The 21,866-nt window shown below is 43.6% G+C and overlaps 3 protein-coding genes across 3 annotated transcripts in view; 1 reads left to right on the plus strand and 2 right to left on the minus strand.

The window, feature by feature from the left end:
- Nucleotides 1-808: 808 nt before the first annotated feature.
- On the plus strand, nucleotides 809-3,006 carry LOC130206372 (uncharacterized protein DDB_G0271670-like). Its single transcript, XM_056434309.1, has 4 exons — nucleotides 809-1,389; nucleotides 1,488-1,596; nucleotides 2,225-2,299; nucleotides 2,384-3,006. The coding sequence occupies exons 1-4, from the start codon at nucleotides 1,305-1,307 to the stop codon at nucleotides 2,742-2,744; spliced, it is 630 nt and encodes a 209-aa protein (XP_056290284.1). The 5' UTR covers nucleotides 809-1,304; the 3' UTR covers nucleotides 2,745-3,006.
- Nucleotides 3,007-3,262: 256 nt separating this feature from the next.
- On the minus strand, nucleotides 3,263-18,797 carry LOC130206371 (vasoactive intestinal polypeptide receptor 2-like). The gene is made up of 13 exons (XM_056434307.1): nucleotides 18,398-18,797; nucleotides 17,545-17,641; nucleotides 16,386-16,493; nucleotides 16,187-16,284; nucleotides 10,927-11,024; nucleotides 9,150-9,288; nucleotides 8,875-9,025; nucleotides 7,459-7,519; nucleotides 6,993-7,062; nucleotides 5,946-6,037; nucleotides 4,713-4,851; nucleotides 4,231-4,272; nucleotides 3,263-4,144 (listed from the first exon to the last, which is right to left on the minus strand). Exons 1-13 carry the CDS (start codon nucleotides 18,452-18,454, stop codon nucleotides 3,971-3,973), a joined length of 1,326 nt encoding a protein of 441 aa, XP_056290282.1. The 5' UTR covers nucleotides 18,455-18,797; the 3' UTR covers nucleotides 3,263-3,970.
- Nucleotides 18,798-19,482: 685 nt separating this feature from the next.
- The window catches only part of LOC130206610 (disco-interacting protein 2 homolog C-like), an 82,341-nt gene continuing 79,957 nt past the window's right edge, over nucleotides 19,483-21,866 (minus strand). Inside the window, exons 38-40 of the mRNA XM_056434655.1 lie at nucleotides 21,800-21,866; nucleotides 21,325-21,448; nucleotides 19,483-21,255 (exon numbers count right to left, since the gene is read on the minus strand). The exon at nucleotides 21,800-21,866 is cut by the window's right edge and continues 108 nt beyond it. Coding sequence (XP_056290630.1) covers nucleotides 21,003-21,255; nucleotides 21,325-21,448; nucleotides 21,800-21,866 — 444 coding nt within the window. The 3' untranslated portion in view covers nucleotides 19,483-21,002. The remainder of the gene's footprint in view (nucleotides 21,256-21,324; nucleotides 21,449-21,799) is intronic.

The raw sequence follows: 21,866 nt of genomic DNA on the forward strand, positions 1-21,866 counted from the left end.
ACGCCACTGTCCTGTTGAGACTCCGCCCACTCCTCCTCCCCACCGCCATCTGCCTGATGGATCGTGGAGGTCTCCATCGTGGAATATGCCTACTATGAACTATTCATACACTCTGTCATATTCATTGAATGTATTTTAACTCTAAATCTGTTCTTCTGTACACATTACATCTATTGCATCTGTCCATCCTGGAGAGGGATCCTCCTCTGTTGCTCTCCTGCAGGTTTCTTCCCTTTTTCCCCTGAAGGGTTATTTGGGAGTTTTTCCTGGTCCGATGTGAGGTTTTGGGGCAGGGATGTCTATGTGTACAGAATGTAAAGCACTCCGAGACAAATTTGTAATTTGTGAAATTGGGCTATACAAATAAACTGAATTGAAACTGAATTGAATACATGTGAATAAATGTGAATAAATGTGAATACATGTGAATACATATGAATACATGTGAATACATGTGAATAAATGTGAATACATGTGAATACATGTGAATAAATATGAATACATGTGAATAAATGTGAATACATGTGAATACATGTGAATAAATGTGAATACATGTGAATACATGTGAATAAATGTGAATACATGTGAATAAATATGAATACATGTGAATACATGTGAATACATATGAATACATGTGAATACATGTGAATACATGTGAATACATGTGAATAAATGTGAATAAATGTGAATACATGTGAATACATGTGAATAAATGTGAATAAATGTGAATACATGTGAATAAATATGGATACATGTGAATAAATATGGATACATGTGAATAAATGTGAATACATCTGAAACTATGACGTCATGATTTATTCATCTGAGATCAACAATATTGATGATACAGTATTGCCAATAATAATAAAACAAATAACTAAATAAATGAAGCTTGAGTTTGATCTTCATCATGACTGAGTTCTGAAGACGTGTTCTGGTTCTACTTCTAGTCCTGATGAGGGGAGCAGGACTTTTATTTTGAAAAACCAGACCCCAGAGAGACTCTCTGGCCTCGGTTCATCTGCTCCTTCTCGACCTTTGACCTGAGGAGACTCCAGTTCAGGTTTCCACTGAAGCCTGATGATGAAAGTGCTTCCTGTTGCCCCCCCCCCCCCCCCCCATCCGGAACTAGAGGAAGATGAGTAACCGAGAAGAACCCACTTCCTCTTCTTCAGGCCTTTAAGTATCCGCCGTCTCCAGACGTCCGCCACTTCACGCCGAGCTCTCTGGAGACCAACAGGTACATTTATAATACTAACCATCATCGCCTCCTCTTCCTCACGTCGATCACCTGCTTCTTGAAGATGGAAAACTGTGGCACCGCGATGAAGAGCGTGATGAAGAGCGTGCTGGTCGCCCTCGTCCTGGTGGCTCAGTGTGGATCTGCAGGTGAGATGGAGGCGCAGAGTTTAAAGGAGGTGTTGTTGCTGTGCTTTTATTGTGTAGTAATGTCTGACATTGCGCCTCCTCCTCCTCCTCCTCCTCAGCCGAGAAGCTGGCCTCCTGCTGCACTCGGGTCACCAGGCAGGAGCTCCTGGAGCCCGTCACCGGGTTCCTGGTGCAGCAGCCTCACCCGCCCTGCGTGAAGGCCATCATGTGAGCGCTCCACTCTCTACTCACACTGGAGTTCTCTTATAACTGTATTTATTTATATATATGTGAACTGATGTCAGAGGATACTCACAATAACCATTAACCATCAAATATGAACACACACACAACGTGTACAGTGATACCTCCATGGAAACTTTACACATTACTTTATTTATTTATATTAATACTTATTAATGTTTATTAATATTTATTCATATCTATTTGTATTTATATATATATATATTTATTTAAATGTATTTATATGTTTTTGCTATTATTGATATTTATTTGTATTTATTTATATTTATTAATATGTAGTTATATTCAAATGTATATTTATTTATCTTTATTTATATTTATTTGTAATTATTTATATTTATTTGTGTTTATTCATATTTATTTATATGTATTTACAATTATATTTATTTGTATATTAATTTATATATATATATGTATTAACATTTATTAATATGTATTTATATTTATTTCTATATATGTATTAACATGTATTCATATTTATTTCTATATATGTATTAATATGTATTAATATTTATTTCTATATATGTATTAATATGTATTCATATTTAATAGTTGTTCTATGAACTCACGTTGACTTCTTTGTCGTCTGCAGATTTCAGACCCAGTCGGGTCTTTACTGCAGCCAGCTGACGGCTCCATGGGTCCGCCGCAAGATCCTGGCCTTCCAGTGAGTTCAGCTCCTCCTCTTCCTCCTCCTCCTCCTCCTCCTCCTCCTCCTGTTGACTCAAGTGTTTCTTCTTTACTTTCACAGGAAAGAAAAAGCTCGAGCCGTCTCTTCATCTTTGGTCCGCTCGTCTCCCGTCTCCCTCCTCTCCTTCATCACGTCCACGGCCTCCCCATCTTCCTCCTCCTCCTCCCCATCTTCCTCCTCCTCCCCATCCTCCCCATCTTCCTCCTCCTCCTCCCCATCTTTCTCCTCCTCCTCCCCATCTTCCTCCTCCTCCCCCTCCTCCTCATCCTCCTCCTCCCCATCTTCCTCCTCCTCCTCCTCCTCCTCATCCTCCTCCCCATCTTTCTCCTCCTCCTCCCCCTCCTCCCCATCCTTTCCTCCTCCTCCTCCTCCTCCTCCTCCTCCTCCTCCTCCTCGTCCAGCCGATGAAAACAACGAATGACTTCATGACGAAGTACCGGTGTGTGAAACAAAAGAAGAAGAAGAAGAACAGAATAATGTTAAATTATTATGATGATGTTGAATATTTAGTTTATTTCAAAGTCTTAATTGTTAAATTATTTATTGGTTTAATTTAATTAACAGAGGAACATTCTTATATATTTATTAATACCAAATGTATTTATTAATATTTACAAGTAACAACGTCACGATTGTTATTATTTATTTGAAGACTTGGTGATAAATAAAAGTTGCTCATGTGACCCTGTGTGTTCATCCGCAGCAGCAGGAGGATTACCCATGATGCACCACGGCCTGTGACTTTAATTCAAAGTTCATCCTCTAATATTCATATATATATATATAAACATATATATATACATTAATATATTTATATAAATTTATATATATATATAAATAGCACCTGTAATCTCATAATTTATGAGATGACTAAATCAAATGTTGTAACATTTATACACTATTTTAGTGAGTTTAACTTATAGAAGAACAAACATGAGAAGTTTTCAAAATAAAAGCTTTTATACATAAAACATTCTCACGTCCCTCGACCATAAAACACTCAAATGTGTAAAAAACAATCAAAGAACATCAACGTGTAACTAACGAGGTTATTACAACACACAGTGGGAGTAGAAGACGTTCCAATGTCAAAGGACCGAGAAACAACCAACGAATGTTTAATTCCAAGTCAGCAGGTAATATTTAAAGGGCCAGCGCGGAGCTTTATATTTGGTACTATTAACAGAAATGGAATATATTTTTAACAAGCTTATTTTCTTAAATGTATAAAGACCAAAAGAAGAAGAATCATCGCACTTTTTTCCTTTTTTCGTGGAGCTAAGAACGAGCTGGTCCTCTCATTAAGTTCCTCCAATCACAGAACAGTAGGGGCGGGACTTAGCCCAACACTTTAAAAAAAGAAAAGCTAATGAAACAAAGTCGTGTCATTGTAATGTTTCTACAGAAGCCCGGAAGGGACCAAACAAAGCGTTGTTCACGTTGTTTCAATGTGCAGCCTCGCCACTAGAGGGCGCCGCCGCCCAGACCGACCCGCTCATCGGCTTCTGGACCCAGAACCAACAGAACTAGTGTGATGGTGGAGCTTCCTGGAGGCGGAGACGTCCAACAGGAAGTCCTCCGCCTAAAAGGTCCCAGAGTCAGACGAGGACCCCCTGGACTGGTCCAGGATCAGGCCCGCCCCCCCGCTCAGAGCCCGGTGGTCTCGGTCTGCAGGATGGACTGGGCCCGGCAGCTCCGGGGGAACCGGGCCGAGCCTTCCAGGCCGCTGCGGCTCACCGACGCGGCGTGCGGCCGGAAGTCCCGCCTCCCGTAGCGCTCCAGAGACAAACCCCTCCACGCCCGCTTCAGCTCCATCTGGACCTGGTTTTTGGGGACCAGAACCAGAACCAGGATATTAGAGTCGAGGGGGAATACAGCTGAGAAACACAGTGTGTGTGTGGACTCACCTCGCTGTTCAGGAAACAGTAGAGGACGGCCACGATGAGACCCTGAAACACACACACACACAAGCAAACGCACACACACAAACACACACACACACAGACACACACACATACAAACACACAAGCAAACACACACACACACATACAGACACACACACACAAGCAAACAAACACACACAGACACACACAAACACAAGCACATCCACACACATAGTTGTTAGTTAGGCAGCTCTATTAACCGACTTGTTTTGACTCTTAATCTCTTTGTTTATTCTATTTTACGTTTGTATTGTTTATTTATTTTAACCTTATAGTTCAGTGAGTTTAACATCAAAGCCTCAGTTAAGGTTATTAACTTTATATTAACACATTAAAACATTTAAACATCTCATTCTGTCTGAATGAAGTCTTCATGTCCGACCAATGGGTGGAGAGCGTTGTGTGTGTGGGTGTGTGTGTAGGTAGGCCGCGTGATGCCTGATCACCTGGAAGGACCCCAGGCCGAGCTCACAGAAGATCTTCAGGCGCTGTGTGTGTCGGCCCGTCGGCTCCGTCAGCGACACGAGGGCCACGTAGTTCACCCCGAAGAGAGGGATGAGCAGCAGGGTGGAGCGCGCCAGACGCCTACACACACACACACAAACACACACACACACACACACACACATACACACAGAGACACACACACACAGACACACACACACACACACACACACACACAGAGAGAGACACACACACATACACACACAGAGAGACACACACACACACACACACAGAGAGACACACACACACACACACAGAGAGAGATACACACACATACACACAGAGACACACACACACACACACAGACACACACACACACATACACACAGAGAGAGACACACACACACACACACACAGAGAGACACACACACACACACACACACACACACACACAGAGAGACACACACACACACACACACACACACACACAGAGAGAGACACACACACACACACACAGAGAGATACACACACACACACACAGAGAGATACACACACACACAGAGAGAGATACACACACACACACACATACACACACAGAGAGACACACACACACACACACAGAGAGAGAGATACACACACACACACACACACACAGAGAGAGGGAGATACACACACACACACAGAGAGAGACACACACACACACACAGAGAGAGAGATACACACACACACACACACAGAGGGATACACACACAGAGAGAGATACACACACACACAGAGAGAGAGAGACATACACACACACACACACACACAGAGAGAGAGATACACACACACACATAGAGAGAGAGAGATACATACACACACACACACAGAGAGAAATACACATACACACACAGTGAGAGAGAGATACACACACACGCAAACACACATACACACACAGAGAGAGAGATACACACACACACACACAGAGAGAGAGATACACACCCCATGGTTACACAATAGGCTGTGACTAAACAGTGTTTCAAAGCTTCTGAATCTTTATTCTTGAGACAAATGTTTTTTTTCTTGCCTCAAATTTTTTAACTGTTTATTTTCTTTAGAATAAAAAAAAACATATTTGTCTTTTTTAAGTTAAATTGGATGAGAACCCAAATTTAACTTTTTTCATTCTAACTTGTTGAACAGCCAAACACGACGTCGTACTGAGCGCCCTCTGGAGGTCAGAGGTCAGAGGTCACCTGTACTGGGACCGCTCGTTGCCTCCCACGTCGGTGCAGCGCAGCTTCTGCACCAGGATGCGGATGATGCTGACGAACAACAGGAAGTTGATCTGGACGGAGACACCAGGACCTTTAGTACCACGTGAGCGACTTCTCTGGGAGTCTTTAGGAGTTTTTGGGAGTCTTTGAGAGTCTTTGGGAGTCTTTGAGAGTCTTTGAGAGTCTTTAGGCATTTTTGGGAGTCTTAATGAGTCTTAGAGAGTCTTTAGGAGTCGTTGGGAGTCTTTGAGAGCCTTTGAGAGTTTTTAGGAGTCTTTGGGAGTATTTGAGAGTCTTAAGTCATCTTTGGGAGTCTTTGGGAGTCTTCAGGAGACTTTGGGAGTCCCTATGAGTCTTTAGGAGTCTTTGAGAGTCTTTGAGAGTCTTTAGGAGTCTTTATGAGTCTTTAGGAGTCTTTGAGCATCTTTGGGAGTCTTTAGGAGTCTTTTGGAGTCTTTGGGGGTCTTTAGGAGTCCTTAGGAGTCTTTGGGAGTCTTTAGGAGTCTTTGAGAGTCCTTGAGAGTCTTTAGGAGTCCTTATGAGTCCTTATGAGTCTTTGGGAGTCTTTGAGAGTCTTTAGGAGTCTTTAGGAGTCTTTGGGAGTATTTGAGAGTCTTTAGGAGTCTTTGGGAGTCTTTGGTCGTCTTTGAGAGTCTTTATGAGTCTTTGGGAGTCTTTGGGCATCTTTGAGAGTCTTTAGGAGTCTTTGGGCATCTTTGAGAGTCTTTAGGAGTCTTTGGGAGTCTTTGGGCATCTTTGAGAGTCTTTAGGAGTCTTTGGGCATCTTTGAGAGTCTTTAGGAGTCTTTGGGAGTCTTTGGGCGTCTTTGAGAGTCATTATCCTGCGTTCACACCAAAAGTATTGTGAATATTCTCAAACACTGGGAGTATTTAATAAATGTAACCTTTATGGAGCAGGATGATCCCGTTGATATTATTAAGTAAAATGAATACTGTGGGGTCAGAACATAGAATTCATGAGACAGAAAGTTCCTGAACCTGAACGCCTCATTTCAATAAGACTCACGATGATGGACGCCATGATGGGCCAGTTCATCAGCCTCCTGGGGATCGGGTTCTCGTTCATCTCCCAACACCTGGGCAGAAGAAGGGAAACATCCAGTCTCTGTGCTATAAGAGACTTCTATACAACCAGAGGAGTCGCCCCCTGGAGGTCAGGAGAGAGAATGCAGCTTTAACACATGAAGCATAGACTTCTATACAACCAGGGGAGTCGCCCCCTGGTGGCCAGGAGAGAGAATGCAGCTTTAACACATGAAGCATAGACTTCTATACAACCAGAGGAGGCGCTGATTTTTTTGAAATAATTTGAATAATTTCTCCTTGTAAGATTCTACGACACGTTGTTGGTCATCTTATTAAAATGTGTCACAGGTCGACAGAACCAGGACCAGGTCCAGGATCAGGACCAGGTCCAGGATCAGGACCAGGTCCAGGATCAGGACCAGGTCCAGGACCAGGACCAGACTCACTCGGTGTCCTCCAGGTGGATCCGACATATGATCCACGCCGTCATGAAGACAAAAGGGATTCCTGCGAGGAGAAAGGAGTCTGTTAGAATCTCAGTCTGCACATCGTCATGAGGTCACACACACACACACACACACACACACACATACACACATACACACACCCACACACACATACACACACATACACACACACATACACACACACACACACACACATACACACACCCACACACATACACACACACATACACACACACCCACACACACATACACACACACCACACACACACACACACACACACACACACACACACACACACACACACAGAGACACAGACACACACACACCATCATCTATCATCCATCCATCATCCATCCACCCATCCATCCATCATCTATCATCCATCCATCTATCCATCCACCCATCCATCCATCATGCATCCATCCATCCACCCATCCATCCATCCATCATGCATCCATCCATCCACCCATCATCATCCATCCATCATCATCTATCATCCATCCATCATCTATCATCCATCCATCAATCCATCCACCCATCCATCTATCCATCATGCATCTATCCATCCACCCATTACATTACATGTCATGTAGCAGACGCTTTTATCCAAAGCGACTTACAATAAGTGCATTTCAACCTAGAGTACAAACTAAGAACAACAAGAATACAGGAAGTAACATTAAAGTACCATAAGTAAGTGCTATCTAAGTGCCACTGAAATTTAATCTGTGTTTTAAGATATATATAAAAGGTGTGTTTTCAGTCTCCGACGGAGATGTAGAACTTTCTGCTGTCCTGATGTCAGTGGGGAGCTCGTTCCACCACTGAGGAGCAGGACAGCAAACGATCTGAATTTCAGTGTGATTAGCCAGGAGCAGCTGGGCAAGTCGATTTGCTGCGGGCGGCGTGGAAGGAGGCGTGCGTGTGTGTGTCCGGATGACATATCGGGATCCGGACGGGCCGATCCGCGGACGCCAGAGTAATGTTTTGGCAGTTTTGAAGAGCATGCACGGTAACCAGTGGAAGGCGGAGGCGGAGTGGGAGCGGGAGGGCTGAAGACCAGTCACCAGTCGCTGTGCATTCTGATGAGCTGGGGGCATATAGCCTTAGCAGGCAGACCAGCCAGGAGGAGTAGCAGATAGAGGGTGAGTATTGAGGCGTGAAGCTGGAGCACGCCGCCTGCGAGCTGAGAAGAAAGAAGTATCTGAGTAAGAAGTTTGTTGCGTATGTACCATCCATCATCATCCATCCATCATCATCTATCATCCATCCATCAATCCATCCACCCATCCATCATGTATCCATCCATCCACCCATCCATCCATCATCCATCCATCATCCATCATCATCCATCCACCCATCATCCATCCATCATCATCCATCCATCCAGCTACCCCATCCGATGAGCAGGTAGGCGGCGATGCGGGTGGAGGCCCTGTGGGTGCTGAGCAGCAGCAGGTGGAGGTAGAGCGCCTCCACCAGCAGCCACAGGAAGTTGGCCATGACGAAGTAGTTGAAGAACAAGAGGACGGCCTTACAGCCCACCTGCAGCACAGAGGCATTATGGGATGGCCAGGCAGGGTGTGTGTGTGTGTGTGAGTGTGTGTGTGTGAGTGTGAGTGAGTGTGTGTGTGTGTTTGTGGGTGTGTGTGAGTGTGTGTGTGTGCACCAGGGAGGGCTGTGTACTGCAGTCCGCCGTGGGGTCCTCAGACAGCAGCAGGGCGTCTTTGGTCAACACGGCCGCCGCCCGCAGCATGAAGGACAGGAAGAGGTTGAGGTGGATGTAGTTCCTGGTGCAGCGGAGACGCCTGAGTATTAATACACAAACACACATATAAATACACACATGTACACAGAGACACGTATAGATACACACAGTGTTATATAACATAAACACCCACAGAATGTGTTTACAGTGAACAGCTGGAGTTCATCCAGACATCAGAGTGTGAAGAGTTTAATAAACAGGTTATATTGTATATACATATATACATATATATATATATGAATTTATACAACTATATTTATACATAAATAAATATATATATATTAGTGCTGTGAAAAATAACGCGTTAACTCAGTTAATTAAATTACAGGTTTAACTTCGTTATTTTTTTTAACGCATTTAACGCATGCGCAGAATGAGCTTCCAATCCGTCTGTTGTTGGTCGTCTCGAACCTGCAGCATGTCATTCTGCCTCTACGTGTCGCGTTAACATGACTCAGAGCTCGGATGCCGGCGTGTGTGCGCACATCGGGACGAAAAAAAGTCACTCGCACCAATGTTTTAATGCAGGGGTGCGCAATATGTCGATCGCGGTTGCCGCAGAGTTCAGATGCCGGTCTTCGCGCATGAAAAGTCACTCGCACCCCCCTAACTGTTACTCATGAAATGTAGTCAAACAAAAACGGAGCAAATCACCGTGTTCATGGCCCGGCAAAGACAGCGCGGTCTCCTGGTTTCAACACGTTACTGTCAGGGAAGACACAGCGCACCAAAAAAAAAGTGTTTTTGGAGAACTTGTTACCTTTTCTGATTCCGCTAGCTCTTTGCTAACTTCCGCTAGTACTTCCGCTAATACCTCCGCTAATACATCTACTTAGAAAGTGTATTCTGTACGTTTTCTCCGTCGAAATGTTGCAAGACCCGACTTGCTGCATTGATCGCGACTTTAGACATTGTGTGTTAGGGCTCCTCTTGTGAAAAATTATTACGAAATAAAAGAAAATGTATATGTTCTTTGCAAAGATGAGGATATGTTGAATGCTGGGATAGCAAACATGCCCATGTTTATTGACGTGGTCTGCGTGAGCGAGCCGTTTAAAGGGAAGGGGCGGGGCTTAAGGACGCCGCGTCCTCAGTGGAGTGGAAGAGGTTAACCCTCCTTTACATTTACTAACATATTTTACCCTCGGGGTCAATTTGACCCCAGCAATTAAAACCTACAGAAAATTATTAGAATTAATATTGCTTCCCAAGTTTAAGTGTGAGGTACTTTATGTTTGTTTGTTGACTACCTAAATAGCCCATTGAATATATAAAAAAGTTGATATTTCTTATAAGTTTGACAGTGAAAAACAGCCTGGGGTCAAATTGACCCCAAAGAACACCGACATTAAACATTGAATGGGGTCAAATTGACCCGAAAGGTAACAGGAGGGTTAAACATTCTGTTTAGGATGAAGATGTATTCATGTTCCATATGGAAGAAAACTGCTAAATACCTGCTGAGTTGCAGCACCATTGTATAGAAGAATGTATAAATGTATATATCCGTCTTTTGTCATAAATCTCTATGTTCTCACAAAATATATAGAGAATATCGGTAATATGTGATTAATCATGATTAATCCACAGAAACCTGTGATTAACCTGATAAAAAATTTTAATCGTTTCACAGCCCTAATACATATATATATTTATATACTGGTTTAAACTGGTTTACCTGAACACACTGATGATGCTGCTGCTGGTCAGCAGAGTAATGAAGGACAAGCTGTGACCCAGAGTGGAGAGAATCTTCACCACCCGGTAGAAGACTAGCTACACACACACATGCACACACACACACACACACGCACACACAAACACACACGCACGCACACACGCACGCACACACACACACACACACACACAAACACACACACACACACAGTCTTAGTTATAATTTATATTTAATGTTGCAGCTGGTAAGTCAAATTTAAGAAATACAAATAAATTAAAATAATAAAAAATGTAAGTGAAATACAGTAAAAATGTATCATGAAAACATTTATGTAAATAATAAAAAGATACAAGATTTGTTTTAAATTGTATACAATATAAATTACAAATTAAATATTACAAAAATAATCAATATAAAATAACAAAAACGTATGAATTATAAATTATGAATTAGATCGAAATCAAAATGAGAGTAAAACAAAAATAACCCATTAATTTATTTAAGACCGTTGATTCATTAAATGCAGCTCAAGTCCTATACAGAGAAAATATATTAAATCTATTAAAATACATCATTAAATAAACCTAAAAAGTATAATATTTGCCTCTCAAGGACTCAGAGGTAGAAGTATAAATATAAAGTACATCTCTGGTAGTGATGATCACTCAGGCCACCAGAGGGCGCTGCTCTCTTTTAAACCCGTCTGGAACAACCACCTGACCTCCTGCGGCCAATCAGAGACGAGCATTCTCAGACGCTACTTATGCCTCATAAAACAAAAAGATCCACGAGGACTTTTTAATAAATAAATGAATGAGATGCGTCGCTTTACGTTTTATAAAATATATATTTTTTCTGATGAGTTCCAAGATTATTCCCCTTTCAAAATAAAATCTGAAGTTTAGGAGACACAAAAAGAAAATTGCATCGCGGGGAGTTAATCCTTCACAATAAAAGCACGGTCAGGATGAGACTGGTCCATTTCCAAACAGTGCGTGCGTGTGTGTGTGTGTGTGTGTCAGTGCCTTGCCTTCATCGCTCTCCCTCGTCATCTATAAACAACATTCCTCGTGTCTGACACAACATCTGGCAATACCCCGGACATCCACACACACACACACACACCACACATACTCACTCTCTCTCGCTGAGTGTATACATCGAGACGTGCATGAGCACGTGCACTTCAACACGCGCCGACTGTGAAGACGTTATTAATGTATAAATATTAATATATTTGTACATGAAGAAACGCACAAAATGTTTTACTTTGAAAAAATGTAAAAAGTATTTTCTTTCCATATTCATCCTCCTCTCATACACACACAAATATATATATGTGTGTGTGTGTGTGTACGTGTCTGTGTGTATATGTGTGTGTGCGTGTATGAGTCTCTGTGTGTGTGTACGTGTGTGGCTGTGTATGTGTGTCTGTGTGTATATGTGCGTGTTTGTATGTGTGTGGCTGTGTATTTGTATGTGTGTGTCTGTGTGTGTATATGTTTGTGTGTGTATAAACATAAATATAAACCTTTTAGTTTAGACGTTGATAAATTCTGCAGACAGAAAATACCCCAAACTGTTTCTGACCTAAGAAAAAAATGTGCCCTCTCCATCCCTCCTCCTCCTCTTCCTCCCTCCTCCTCTTCATCACCCCCCTCCCCCCCCCCCCACCTTCAAGTATTTTCCGCTGCACTACTTCTCAGTATTCTCTAAATACTCATGAAGAACTATGTGAGGACACACAGCCTGGAGCCTCATTCCTGATCCTCCTCCTCCTCCTCATCTTCATCATCTTCATCATCTTCATCCTCTTCTTCTTCATCATCATCATCATATCCTTCTTGATTCTCATCATCATCATCATCTCCTTCTTCTTCTGGTCGTGAACTATTCACATTCCTCCGGCCTCTCCTTTAATGAAAAGTGGGCGGAGCCTAAAGCGAGGCCTTTATTATGATGACGTTGTTTTATATCCATCAGCCGCCTCCAGTGAGCGAGTCCACGCTGAGACCGGGGACCTGAAGTGTGTTGATGGTCTGCTCAGCGTCCATGAGGACGGTGTGTGTGACGCTTGGTCTCACACCCGAGGGGTCTGGAGAGGATCAGCACCCAGCTGTGTGTGTGTGTGTGTGTGTGCACACAATCAGAGCTTCCTGCATGTCTGGGCGCCTCCCACAAGAGTCTACCACAAACATGGGTTTTGGGGGAAAGGGGCGGGGCTAAAGTGAAGGGGGCATGAACATTTCTTTGGACGAAATGTGGAGCAGATTTTCCAAAAGTACGTCAAAGTTACGACTAACTTCCTCTATATTTTTGGCCGAAATGCAAAAATTCAAAATGGCCGACTTCCTGGCTAGTGAGCAAGAGGCTATTTTCACGAGGACCCGAAGAGGCCGACAGCTGGAAAAAGCTTCAAAAATACAAATAAATCCGGCAGACGACTTCAATGCCTCAAGTCTGATCTACAAACGCTGCACTCCGAAATTGCTAAAAAAACACGACCGCGATCCAAACAGATCTAAGGGACTAGGTCCTTAGTGGCTAAGGGACTAGGTCCTTAGTGGCTAAGGGACTAGGTCCTTAGTGGCTAAGGGACTAGGTCCTTAGTGGCTAAGGGACGAGGTCCTTAGTGGCTAAGGGTCTAGGTCCTTAGTGGCTAAGGGACAAGGTCCTTAGTGGCTAAGGGTCTAGGTCCTTAGTGGCTAAGGGACAAGGTCCTTAGTGGCTAAGAGACGATGTCCTTAGTGGCTAAGGGACTAGGTCCTTAGTGGCTAAGGGACTAGGTCCTTAGTGGCTAAGGGACTAGGTCCTTAGTGGCTAAGGGACGAGGTCCTTAGTGGCTAAGGGACTAGGTCCTTAGTGGCTAAGGGACGAGGTCCTTAGTGTCTAAGGGTCTAGGTCCTTAGTGGCTAAGGGACAAGGTCCTTAGTGGCTAAGAGACGATGTCCTTAGTGGCTAAGGGACTAGGTCCTTAGTGGCTAAGGGACAAGGTCCTTAGTGGCTAAGGGACTAGGTCCTTAGTGGCTAAGGGACTAGGTCCTTAGTGGCTAAGGGACAAGGTCCTTAGTGGCTAAGGGACTAGGTCCTTAGTGGCTAAGGGACAAGGTCCTTAGTGGCTAAGGGACAAGGTCCTTAGTGGCTAAGGGACTAGGTCCTTAGTGGCTAAGGGACTAGGTCCTTAGTAGCTAAGGGACTAGGTCCTTAGTGGCTAAGGGACTAGGTCCTTAGTGGCTAAGGGACAAGGTCCTTAGTGGCTAAGGGACTAGGTCCTTAGTAGCTAAGGGACTAGGTCCTTAGTGGCTAAGGGACAAGGTCCTTAGTGGCTAAGGGACTAGGTCCTTAGTGGCTAAGGGACTAGGTTCTTAGTGGCTAAGGGACTAGGTCCTCAGTGGCTAAGGGACAAGGTCCTTAGTGGCTAAGGGACAAGGTCCTTAGTGGCTAAGGGACTAGGTCCTTAGTAGCTAAGGGACTAGGTCCTTAGTGGCTAAGGGACAAGGTCCTTAGTGGCTAAGGGACTAGGTCCTTAGTGGCTAAGGGACTAGGTCCTTAGTGGCTAAGGGACTAGGTCCTCTAGTCCACATGGCCTCATCCTCTAGTCCACATGGTCTCATCCTCTAGTCCACATGGTCTCATCCTCTAGTCCACATGGCCTCATCCTCTAGTCCACATGGTCTCATCCTCTAGTCCACATGGTCTCATCCTCTAGTCCACATGGCCTCATCCTCTAGTCCACATGGCCTCATCCTCTAGTCCACATGGTCTCATCCTCTAGTCCACATGGCCTCATCCTCTAGTCCACATGGCCTCATCCTCTAGTCCACATGGCCTCATCCTCTAGTCCACATGGCCTCATCCTCTAGTCCACATGGTCTCATCCTCTAGTCCACATGGTCTCATCCTCTAGTCCACATGGCCTCATCCTCTAGTCCACATGGTCTCATCCTCTGGTCCACATGGTCTCATCCTCTGGTCCACATGGCCTCATCCTCTAGTCCACATGGCCTCATCCTCTAGTCCACATGGTCTCATCCTCTAGTCCACATGGTCTCATCCTCTGGTCCACATGGTCTCATCCTCTAGTCCACATGGCCTCATCCTCTAGTCCACATGGTCTCATCCTCTAGTCCACATGGTCTCATCCTCTAGTCCACATGGCCTCATCCTCTAGTCCACATGGTCTCATCCTCTAGTCCACATGGTCTCATCCTCTAGTCCACATGGCCTCATCCTCTAGTCCACATGGCCTCATCCTCTAGTCCACATGGTCTCATCCTCTGGTCCACATGGCCTCATCCTCTAGTCCACATGGTCTCATCCTCTAGTCCACATGGTCTCATCCTCTAGTCCACATGGCCTCATCCTCTAGTCCACATGGCCTCATCCTCTGGTCCACATGGCCTCATCCTCTAGTCCACATGGTCTCATCCTCTAGTCCACATGGCTTCATCCTCAAGTCCACATGGTCTCATCCTCTAGTCCACATGGCCTCATCCTCTAGTCCACATGGCCTCATCCTCTAGTCCTCATGGCCTCATCCTCTAGTCCACATGGTCTCATCCTCTAGTCCACATGGTCTCATCCTCCACATGGTCTCATCCTCTAGTCCACATGGTCTCATCCTCCACATGGTCTCATCCTCTAGTCCACATGGCCTCATCCTCTGGTCCACATGGCCTCATCCTCTAGTCCACATGGCCTCATCCTCTAGTCCACATGGCCTCATCCTCTAGTCCACATGGTCTCATCCTCCACATGGTCTCATCCTCTAGTCCACATGGCCTCGTCCTCTAGTCCACATGGTCTCATCCTCTAGTCCACATGGCCTCATCCTCTAGTCCACATGGTCTCATCCTCCACATGGTCTCATCCTCTAGTCCACATGGTCTCATCCTCTAGTCCACATGGTCTCATCCTCCACATGGTCTCATCCTCTAGTCCACATGGTCTCATCCTCCACATGGTCTCATCCTCTAGTCCACATGGCCTCATCCTCTAGTCCACATGGCCTCATCCTCTAGTCCACATGGTCTCATCCTCCACATGGTCTCATCCTCTAGTCCACATGGCCTCATCCTCTAGTCCACATGGCCTCATCCTCTAGTCCACATGGCCTCATCTGGTTATCTGGTGGCCTCAACTGGGACTTTGAGTACATCTCAGGCAGCTTCCTGTAACTTTCTCTCTTGTATCCTTCAGTTTCCCCCTCAGGCTTCACAGTGGGACAGGACCACCCCCCCCCCCCCCCCAGAGGACCCACCTCGTTGGGCTGGTCCGGGTCGGTGGACCAGCAGGCCTCGTCCATGGGGGGGTAGACGGAGGACCAGCCGGCCTGCGTGCAGTTCCTACTCAGGTTACCTGAGACAGGAAGTCACAGGTAATCATATATATATAAATATATACACATTTATTCATAATCTTAAATGCAGATACACTCAGTCGTCATGACGATGACTCACCGTTCTTTCCGAACAGACGCAGGATGGGGGAGGGGCATGGGAGGGTCATGACCTCGCCCACCGCCGCCCTCTGCCAACACGAGACGTTGTCCCACTCGCCGAGACACCCTGCACACATTTAATGTATTTAAATATTTTCAAGAAGTACTCAAGAAGTACTCAAGAAGTACTCAAGTGGTACTGAAGTATTAATGGTAATACCACTGTGTAAAAGTCCTGCAGTCAAAATATTTTATTTCAGGCATTAGAAAATACTTGAAGAAGAATGAAGTCGTCCTGTAATAATAATCTTATTATAATTATTAATGTGTTCATCACTTAAATGTTGCAGCTGCTAAATGTAGTTTATATATTTAGATATATACGTATATATATATATATATATAAATATATATATATACATTGTATATATACATATATATTTATATGTATACATATATATATATATATATGATAAGTAGAAGAACATGGACGTATTTTATCTTCAGCTCAAAGTTTTTTGTAGGTTTCTGACTCCTGATGAAACCTGATGAGAATATCTGATGATGGTTTGACCTTTAAGATACACACACACACACACACACACACGTACACACACATACACACACACACACACACACACACACACACACACACACACACACACACACACACACACACACACACACACACACACACACACACACACACACACACACACACACACACAAGCTGCCGACCACACAGATAAAAGTATGTTTTTATCACTGTGGTGAAACGACCTTTTAGAAAGACAGGAAAGCACAGCATGTGTGTATGTGTGTGTGTGTGTGTGTGTGCATTTGTGTGCTTCCTCACGGTGTCGGTGTGTGTGGCCTGAGAGGTAAATCAATGATTGATATCAAGTGTGTTGAAACACAAACTGAAACTGCTTCCAGACACACACACCTGAACACATAGCTGACCTCAGTCACGCACACACACACACACACACATACATGCACACACACACACACACACACACACACACACGCGTATTTCAGTTTTTGTTCCTGCCGAAGCCAAAACTGTCTGTGCAGCATTTATATAACTTTAGAGCTGATGGGGATTTCCAAACAGTGTGTGTGTGTGTGTGTGTGTGTGTGTGTGTGTGTGTGTGTGTGTGTGTGTGTGTGTGTACCTGTGCTGGCGGCAGTCTGCTGCAGCAGCGTCCCACACTCTCTGCTCGCTCTCTGCATCTCCCACTGTAACTGGCAGTGAGGAAACTTTCCATGAACCTGTCGGGACGGGAGGAAATCAATATTATAAATATTATGAAGATTATAAATATAATAAATAATATGAATATTATAAATATTATGAATATTATAAATATAATAACTATTATGAAAATTGTGAATATTATACATATTTTAAATATTATGAATACTATAAATATAATTAATATAATAAATACGATGAATATTGTGAATATAATAAATAATATGAAGATTATAAATACAATTTTTTTTATAAATACTATAAATATTATACATATTATGAATATAAGAAATATTATGAATACTACGTTTTTAAATATTCTAAAGATAGTAAACGTTTTATTTTATGAGGTCAAAGGTCAGGGATGTCTGTGTGAACAGGCTGTAAAGCCCTCTGAGGGGAGGTTGTGATATTGGGCTCGACAAAATAAACAGAATTAAAACTAAATGATGATAGTGATAACAATATTATTATGATCATGATAACAATGATCATAATAACAATAATGATAATAATAACAATGATCATAATAATGATAATAATAATAATGATCATAATTATAATAATAATGATAATACTACTACTACTACTACTAATAACAATAATAATAGTAATAATAATGATGATGATAGCAATATTATTAATAGTAATAATAATGATAGTACTTCTACTACTAATAATAATATTAATATTATTAATAATAGTAATAATAGTAATAATAATAATAATAGTACGACTCATAATAATGATATTATTTATAGTAATAGACTCACCGTGTGGATGAAGGTGACGCCGAGCAGGAGCAGCGCGAGCCGGGGCGTAAAGGCCATCCTGGGCTCATGTCATCCGTCACCTGAACGCACCTCACCTGGTGGACATCCTCGACCGGAAGTCCGCCGCAGCGAAACGCCAGCAAACTGAACTCTGGGTAGTTTTGTAGTTTTACCGCGTAAACATCAGTAGTTTTCCTCTCGCGCCGGTTTGGCCGCTTTACGCGCGAGCCGGTCGTGACGTCATCAAAAGGCTCGCGTGTGAAAAGCAGACATCCCAAAAGCTCCACGCGGACTCGAGCCGGTCCCCGGTGAATGAAGCACCGGGACGCTCCGGCGCGCGGAGATAAAGCGCGCGTCCCCGTCACACCCGGGACCAATGCGCGCTCCCGCCGACCTGCAGGAGCGCGTTTTAATCAGGAGCAGCAGCGCCCCCGTGTGGCGGAAGTCAGAACTTCTCAAAATACAGACGCGGCTTGGTTTCCAATCTCTGGCCCGCGGACCCTAAAATATTATTTTCGTTTGTAAACTTTTCTGTTAACAGGTATTTTAAAATAACCGGTGAAATTAGACATAATAATAATAATAATAATAATAATAATAATAATAATAATAATAATAATAAGTTTTATTTTAACCGGCTTCGTTCTTCGTCTTTAATCCATTAAATTCCTTAAATGTCGTCTCGGACTTTAAACTAATTTTCTTTTTGATCTTTAAACTTTTCATTTAACTTTTATATATTTTGTGCTTTTATGTTTATTTTTTGTAACATTAATTAATCTTTAATTTAATATATATAATTCTATATATTTATATATATAAAAAGGAAATATGTTCTAAAATTACAATACATTTTTTTCTCAAATCTGAATTATTTTTGGGTTTAATAATTATAAAATGTATGTAAAGAAATAGACAAAAATAATTTATAAAACTTAAAGCACAAAAATAATAAATAGCTCAAAAACATCAGTTTTACAGATATTTCTATCTTTCTTAGTTTATTTGATTCAAACGTGATAAAAATGTGTTTAAAGGGAAATGTTCAGAACAACAACAACTGAGCCCCAATGAAGACGAGTCGGAGCCAATCAAAGCACTTTATTGCCCCGTATAGTGTGACGTGAGCCAATAGCAGCTCTTATAAAAGTGTTATTTCATCTTTTTATCATGTGTACAAAACAAGTCACACACACCTGTACCGTACAAAATCAACACTATGTACATACAACACACACACACATACTCACACACACTCTCTCACACACACACACACACACACACACACACACACACACACACACACACACACACACACACACACACACACACACACACACACACACACACACACACAGGGACTAATCTGCTACCAACAAACTGAGCCACTTTGTAATCTGCATAAAAACGACGTCATCATGTTTGAGTGAAGTCCTTAAATATTAATAATTATAATAATATAATAATATTATTATGAATATTATTATATTAATTATTATAATAATAATATTATTCTTTACTTGAGGGACTCAATTCATCACGTTTACTGAAAATTATTTAAAGTGAAAATAAAAGATATTTTGACTGCTAATTATGATTTAAAGGTGAAATGTGTCACTGTAGTGTTGGAGGTGCGCTTCATTCGCTCACCTGAGCAGCTTCCCGTCACATTGTTCTGATCGTATCTAATTATTATGATCAATAAATGATGAAATAAACTGCGGTGAGGACCACAACTCCCATGATGCCGCGCTGCTTCACCAAACTACGTCTGTTGTGGTGGTTTGGACTCAGAGCCCCCTGGTGGCGGATTAGTGTATTAATATTAAACCAAAATAATTCATAGTTTGTTTTCTTAAACTTTCAGGGTTTAAATAAAAAATTAAAAAATGTCTTATTTGTTCTTCCGCTGCGTGAATCACATTAAAACGTCCCTGACACACACACACACACGCACACGCGCACACACACACACACACACACACACACTGGAGAGCTGCATATAGGGGCTACTACACCTTGTCGTGTTTCCGGTACCTCTCCATATAGATTATTATGTCTATGTACAATATTTATATTTTTTACAGTTATCTGGCTGCACCGGTTCTAATTTAAATTTAAATATGTTGTTTGTTTGTTTGTTGTTGTTTTGATTGGACCAGTGAAACATGATGACAGACACTATTGATCTCTTTTCTACGTTTACCTCCTAAACAGTGTTCCCCGAAGGCCACACGCTCAGAGGACACTGAGCAAGCAACCAATTAACCAATCAATCAACCAATCAATTAACCAATCAATCAACAAATAAAAAAATTAACCAATCAATACATTAATCACTCAAGTAACCAATCAACCAATCAATCAGCCAACACATTAACCAATCAGCCGATTAACCAATCAATAAATTAACCAATTAACTAATCAACCAATCGGTCCGACACGACTTTAAAGAAAACAACTTAACGACACGCAGGTTAAAAAATACAGAACATCGGAATTCTGGGAAATAAATGAACAACAACAGTGAAATACACGGCATGCTCACACACTCACACACACACACACACACACACTCACACACACACACACACACTCCCACACACTACATGTTGTAGGCCACGTAGATGGGGTCCAGCTGGTCCTGCAGGAAGCCGTCTCTCAGGTGCATTCGCTGCTTCTCGCCGCGCGAGTTGATGGGGATGACGCCGATGTCCGTCACCACGACGACGCCCACGATCAGGTAGTGCTCCTCCAGCACCGCCTTGGTCACCATGGGAACCAGGTCCAGGGCCTCCTGCTCGGAGCCCTCCAGCTCCACCACCACCACCAGCAGGTTGGTCCACGGGAAGACGGCGCTGAGGGGGGGGGGGTTAGTGGACCTGGTGGTTTACCTGAGGGGGGGGGGGTGAAGGGGCGGGGCCTACCACTCCATGATGCTCTTGTGGGCTCGGATGACGGAGGTCTCGATGTCGATGGGATGATACCTCATCCCCCTCAGCTCCATGGCCTCCTCCAGAGCCCCCACCACGAAGAGAGCATCATGCCTCTCTGGAGGGGGGGGGGAGAGAGAGGAGGGGGGGGGAGAGAGGCGGGGGAGAGAGAGAGGAGGGGGAGAGAGAGAGGGGGAGAGAGAGGGGGGGAGAGAGAGAGGAGGGGGAGAGAGAGAGGAGGGGGAGAGAGAGGAGGGGGAGAGAGAGGAGGGGGGGGGAGAGAGAGGAGGGGGAGAGAGAAAGAAAACAATTAAGAACATTCATTTAAACATCAGATGTTTTAATGTCCCTGAGATGCGTTCAGGGCCTCGTGAAACAGCAGCAGGTCTTCAGGACCCACGTCAGATTCCTTTAGACCCCCTCAGACCCTCTGACCCCCTCAGACCCTCTGACCCTCTGACCCGCTCACCCCCGCTGGCGTCGGTGAGCTCGGTGCGCCGCAGGAAGCCCAGGTAGCCGGTCCTGGCCCAGGCGGT

The sequence above is a fragment of the Pseudoliparis swirei genome, chromosome 16 (genome assembly GCF_029220125.1).
Source record: "Pseudoliparis swirei isolate HS2019 ecotype Mariana Trench chromosome 16, NWPU_hadal_v1, whole genome shotgun sequence".
Lineage (NCBI taxonomy): Eukaryota > Metazoa > Chordata > Actinopteri > Perciformes > Liparidae > Pseudoliparis > Pseudoliparis swirei.

Bases quoted from the DNA above. Each gene is read 5' to 3' on its own strand.
- LOC130206372 (XM_056434309.1), top strand. From the start codon at position 1,305: ATGGAAAACTGTGGCACCGCGATGAAGAGCGTGATGAAGAGCGTGCTG. The intron at 1,390-1,487 runs GTGAGATGGAGG...CCTCCTCCTCAG, and splicing joins GGCTCAGTGTGGATCTGCAG to CCGAGAAGCTGGCCTCCTGC. The intron at 1,597-2,224 runs GTGAGCGCTCCA...TGTCGTCTGCAG, and splicing joins CCCTGCGTGAAGGCCATCAT to ATTTCAGACCCAGTCGGGTC.
- LOC130206371 (XM_056434307.1), bottom strand. From the start codon at position 18,454: ATGGCCTTTACGCCCCGGCTCGCGCTGCTCCTGCTCGGCGTCACCTTC. The intron at 6,038-6,992 runs GTGAGTCTTATT...GTCTCCGTCCAG, and splicing joins CCATCATGGCGTCCATCATC to ATCAACTTCCTGTTGTTCGT. The intron at 4,145-4,230 runs GTGAGTCCACAC...CCCAAAAACCAG, and splicing joins ACTGTTTCCTGAACAGCGAG to GTCCAGATGGAGCTGAAGCG.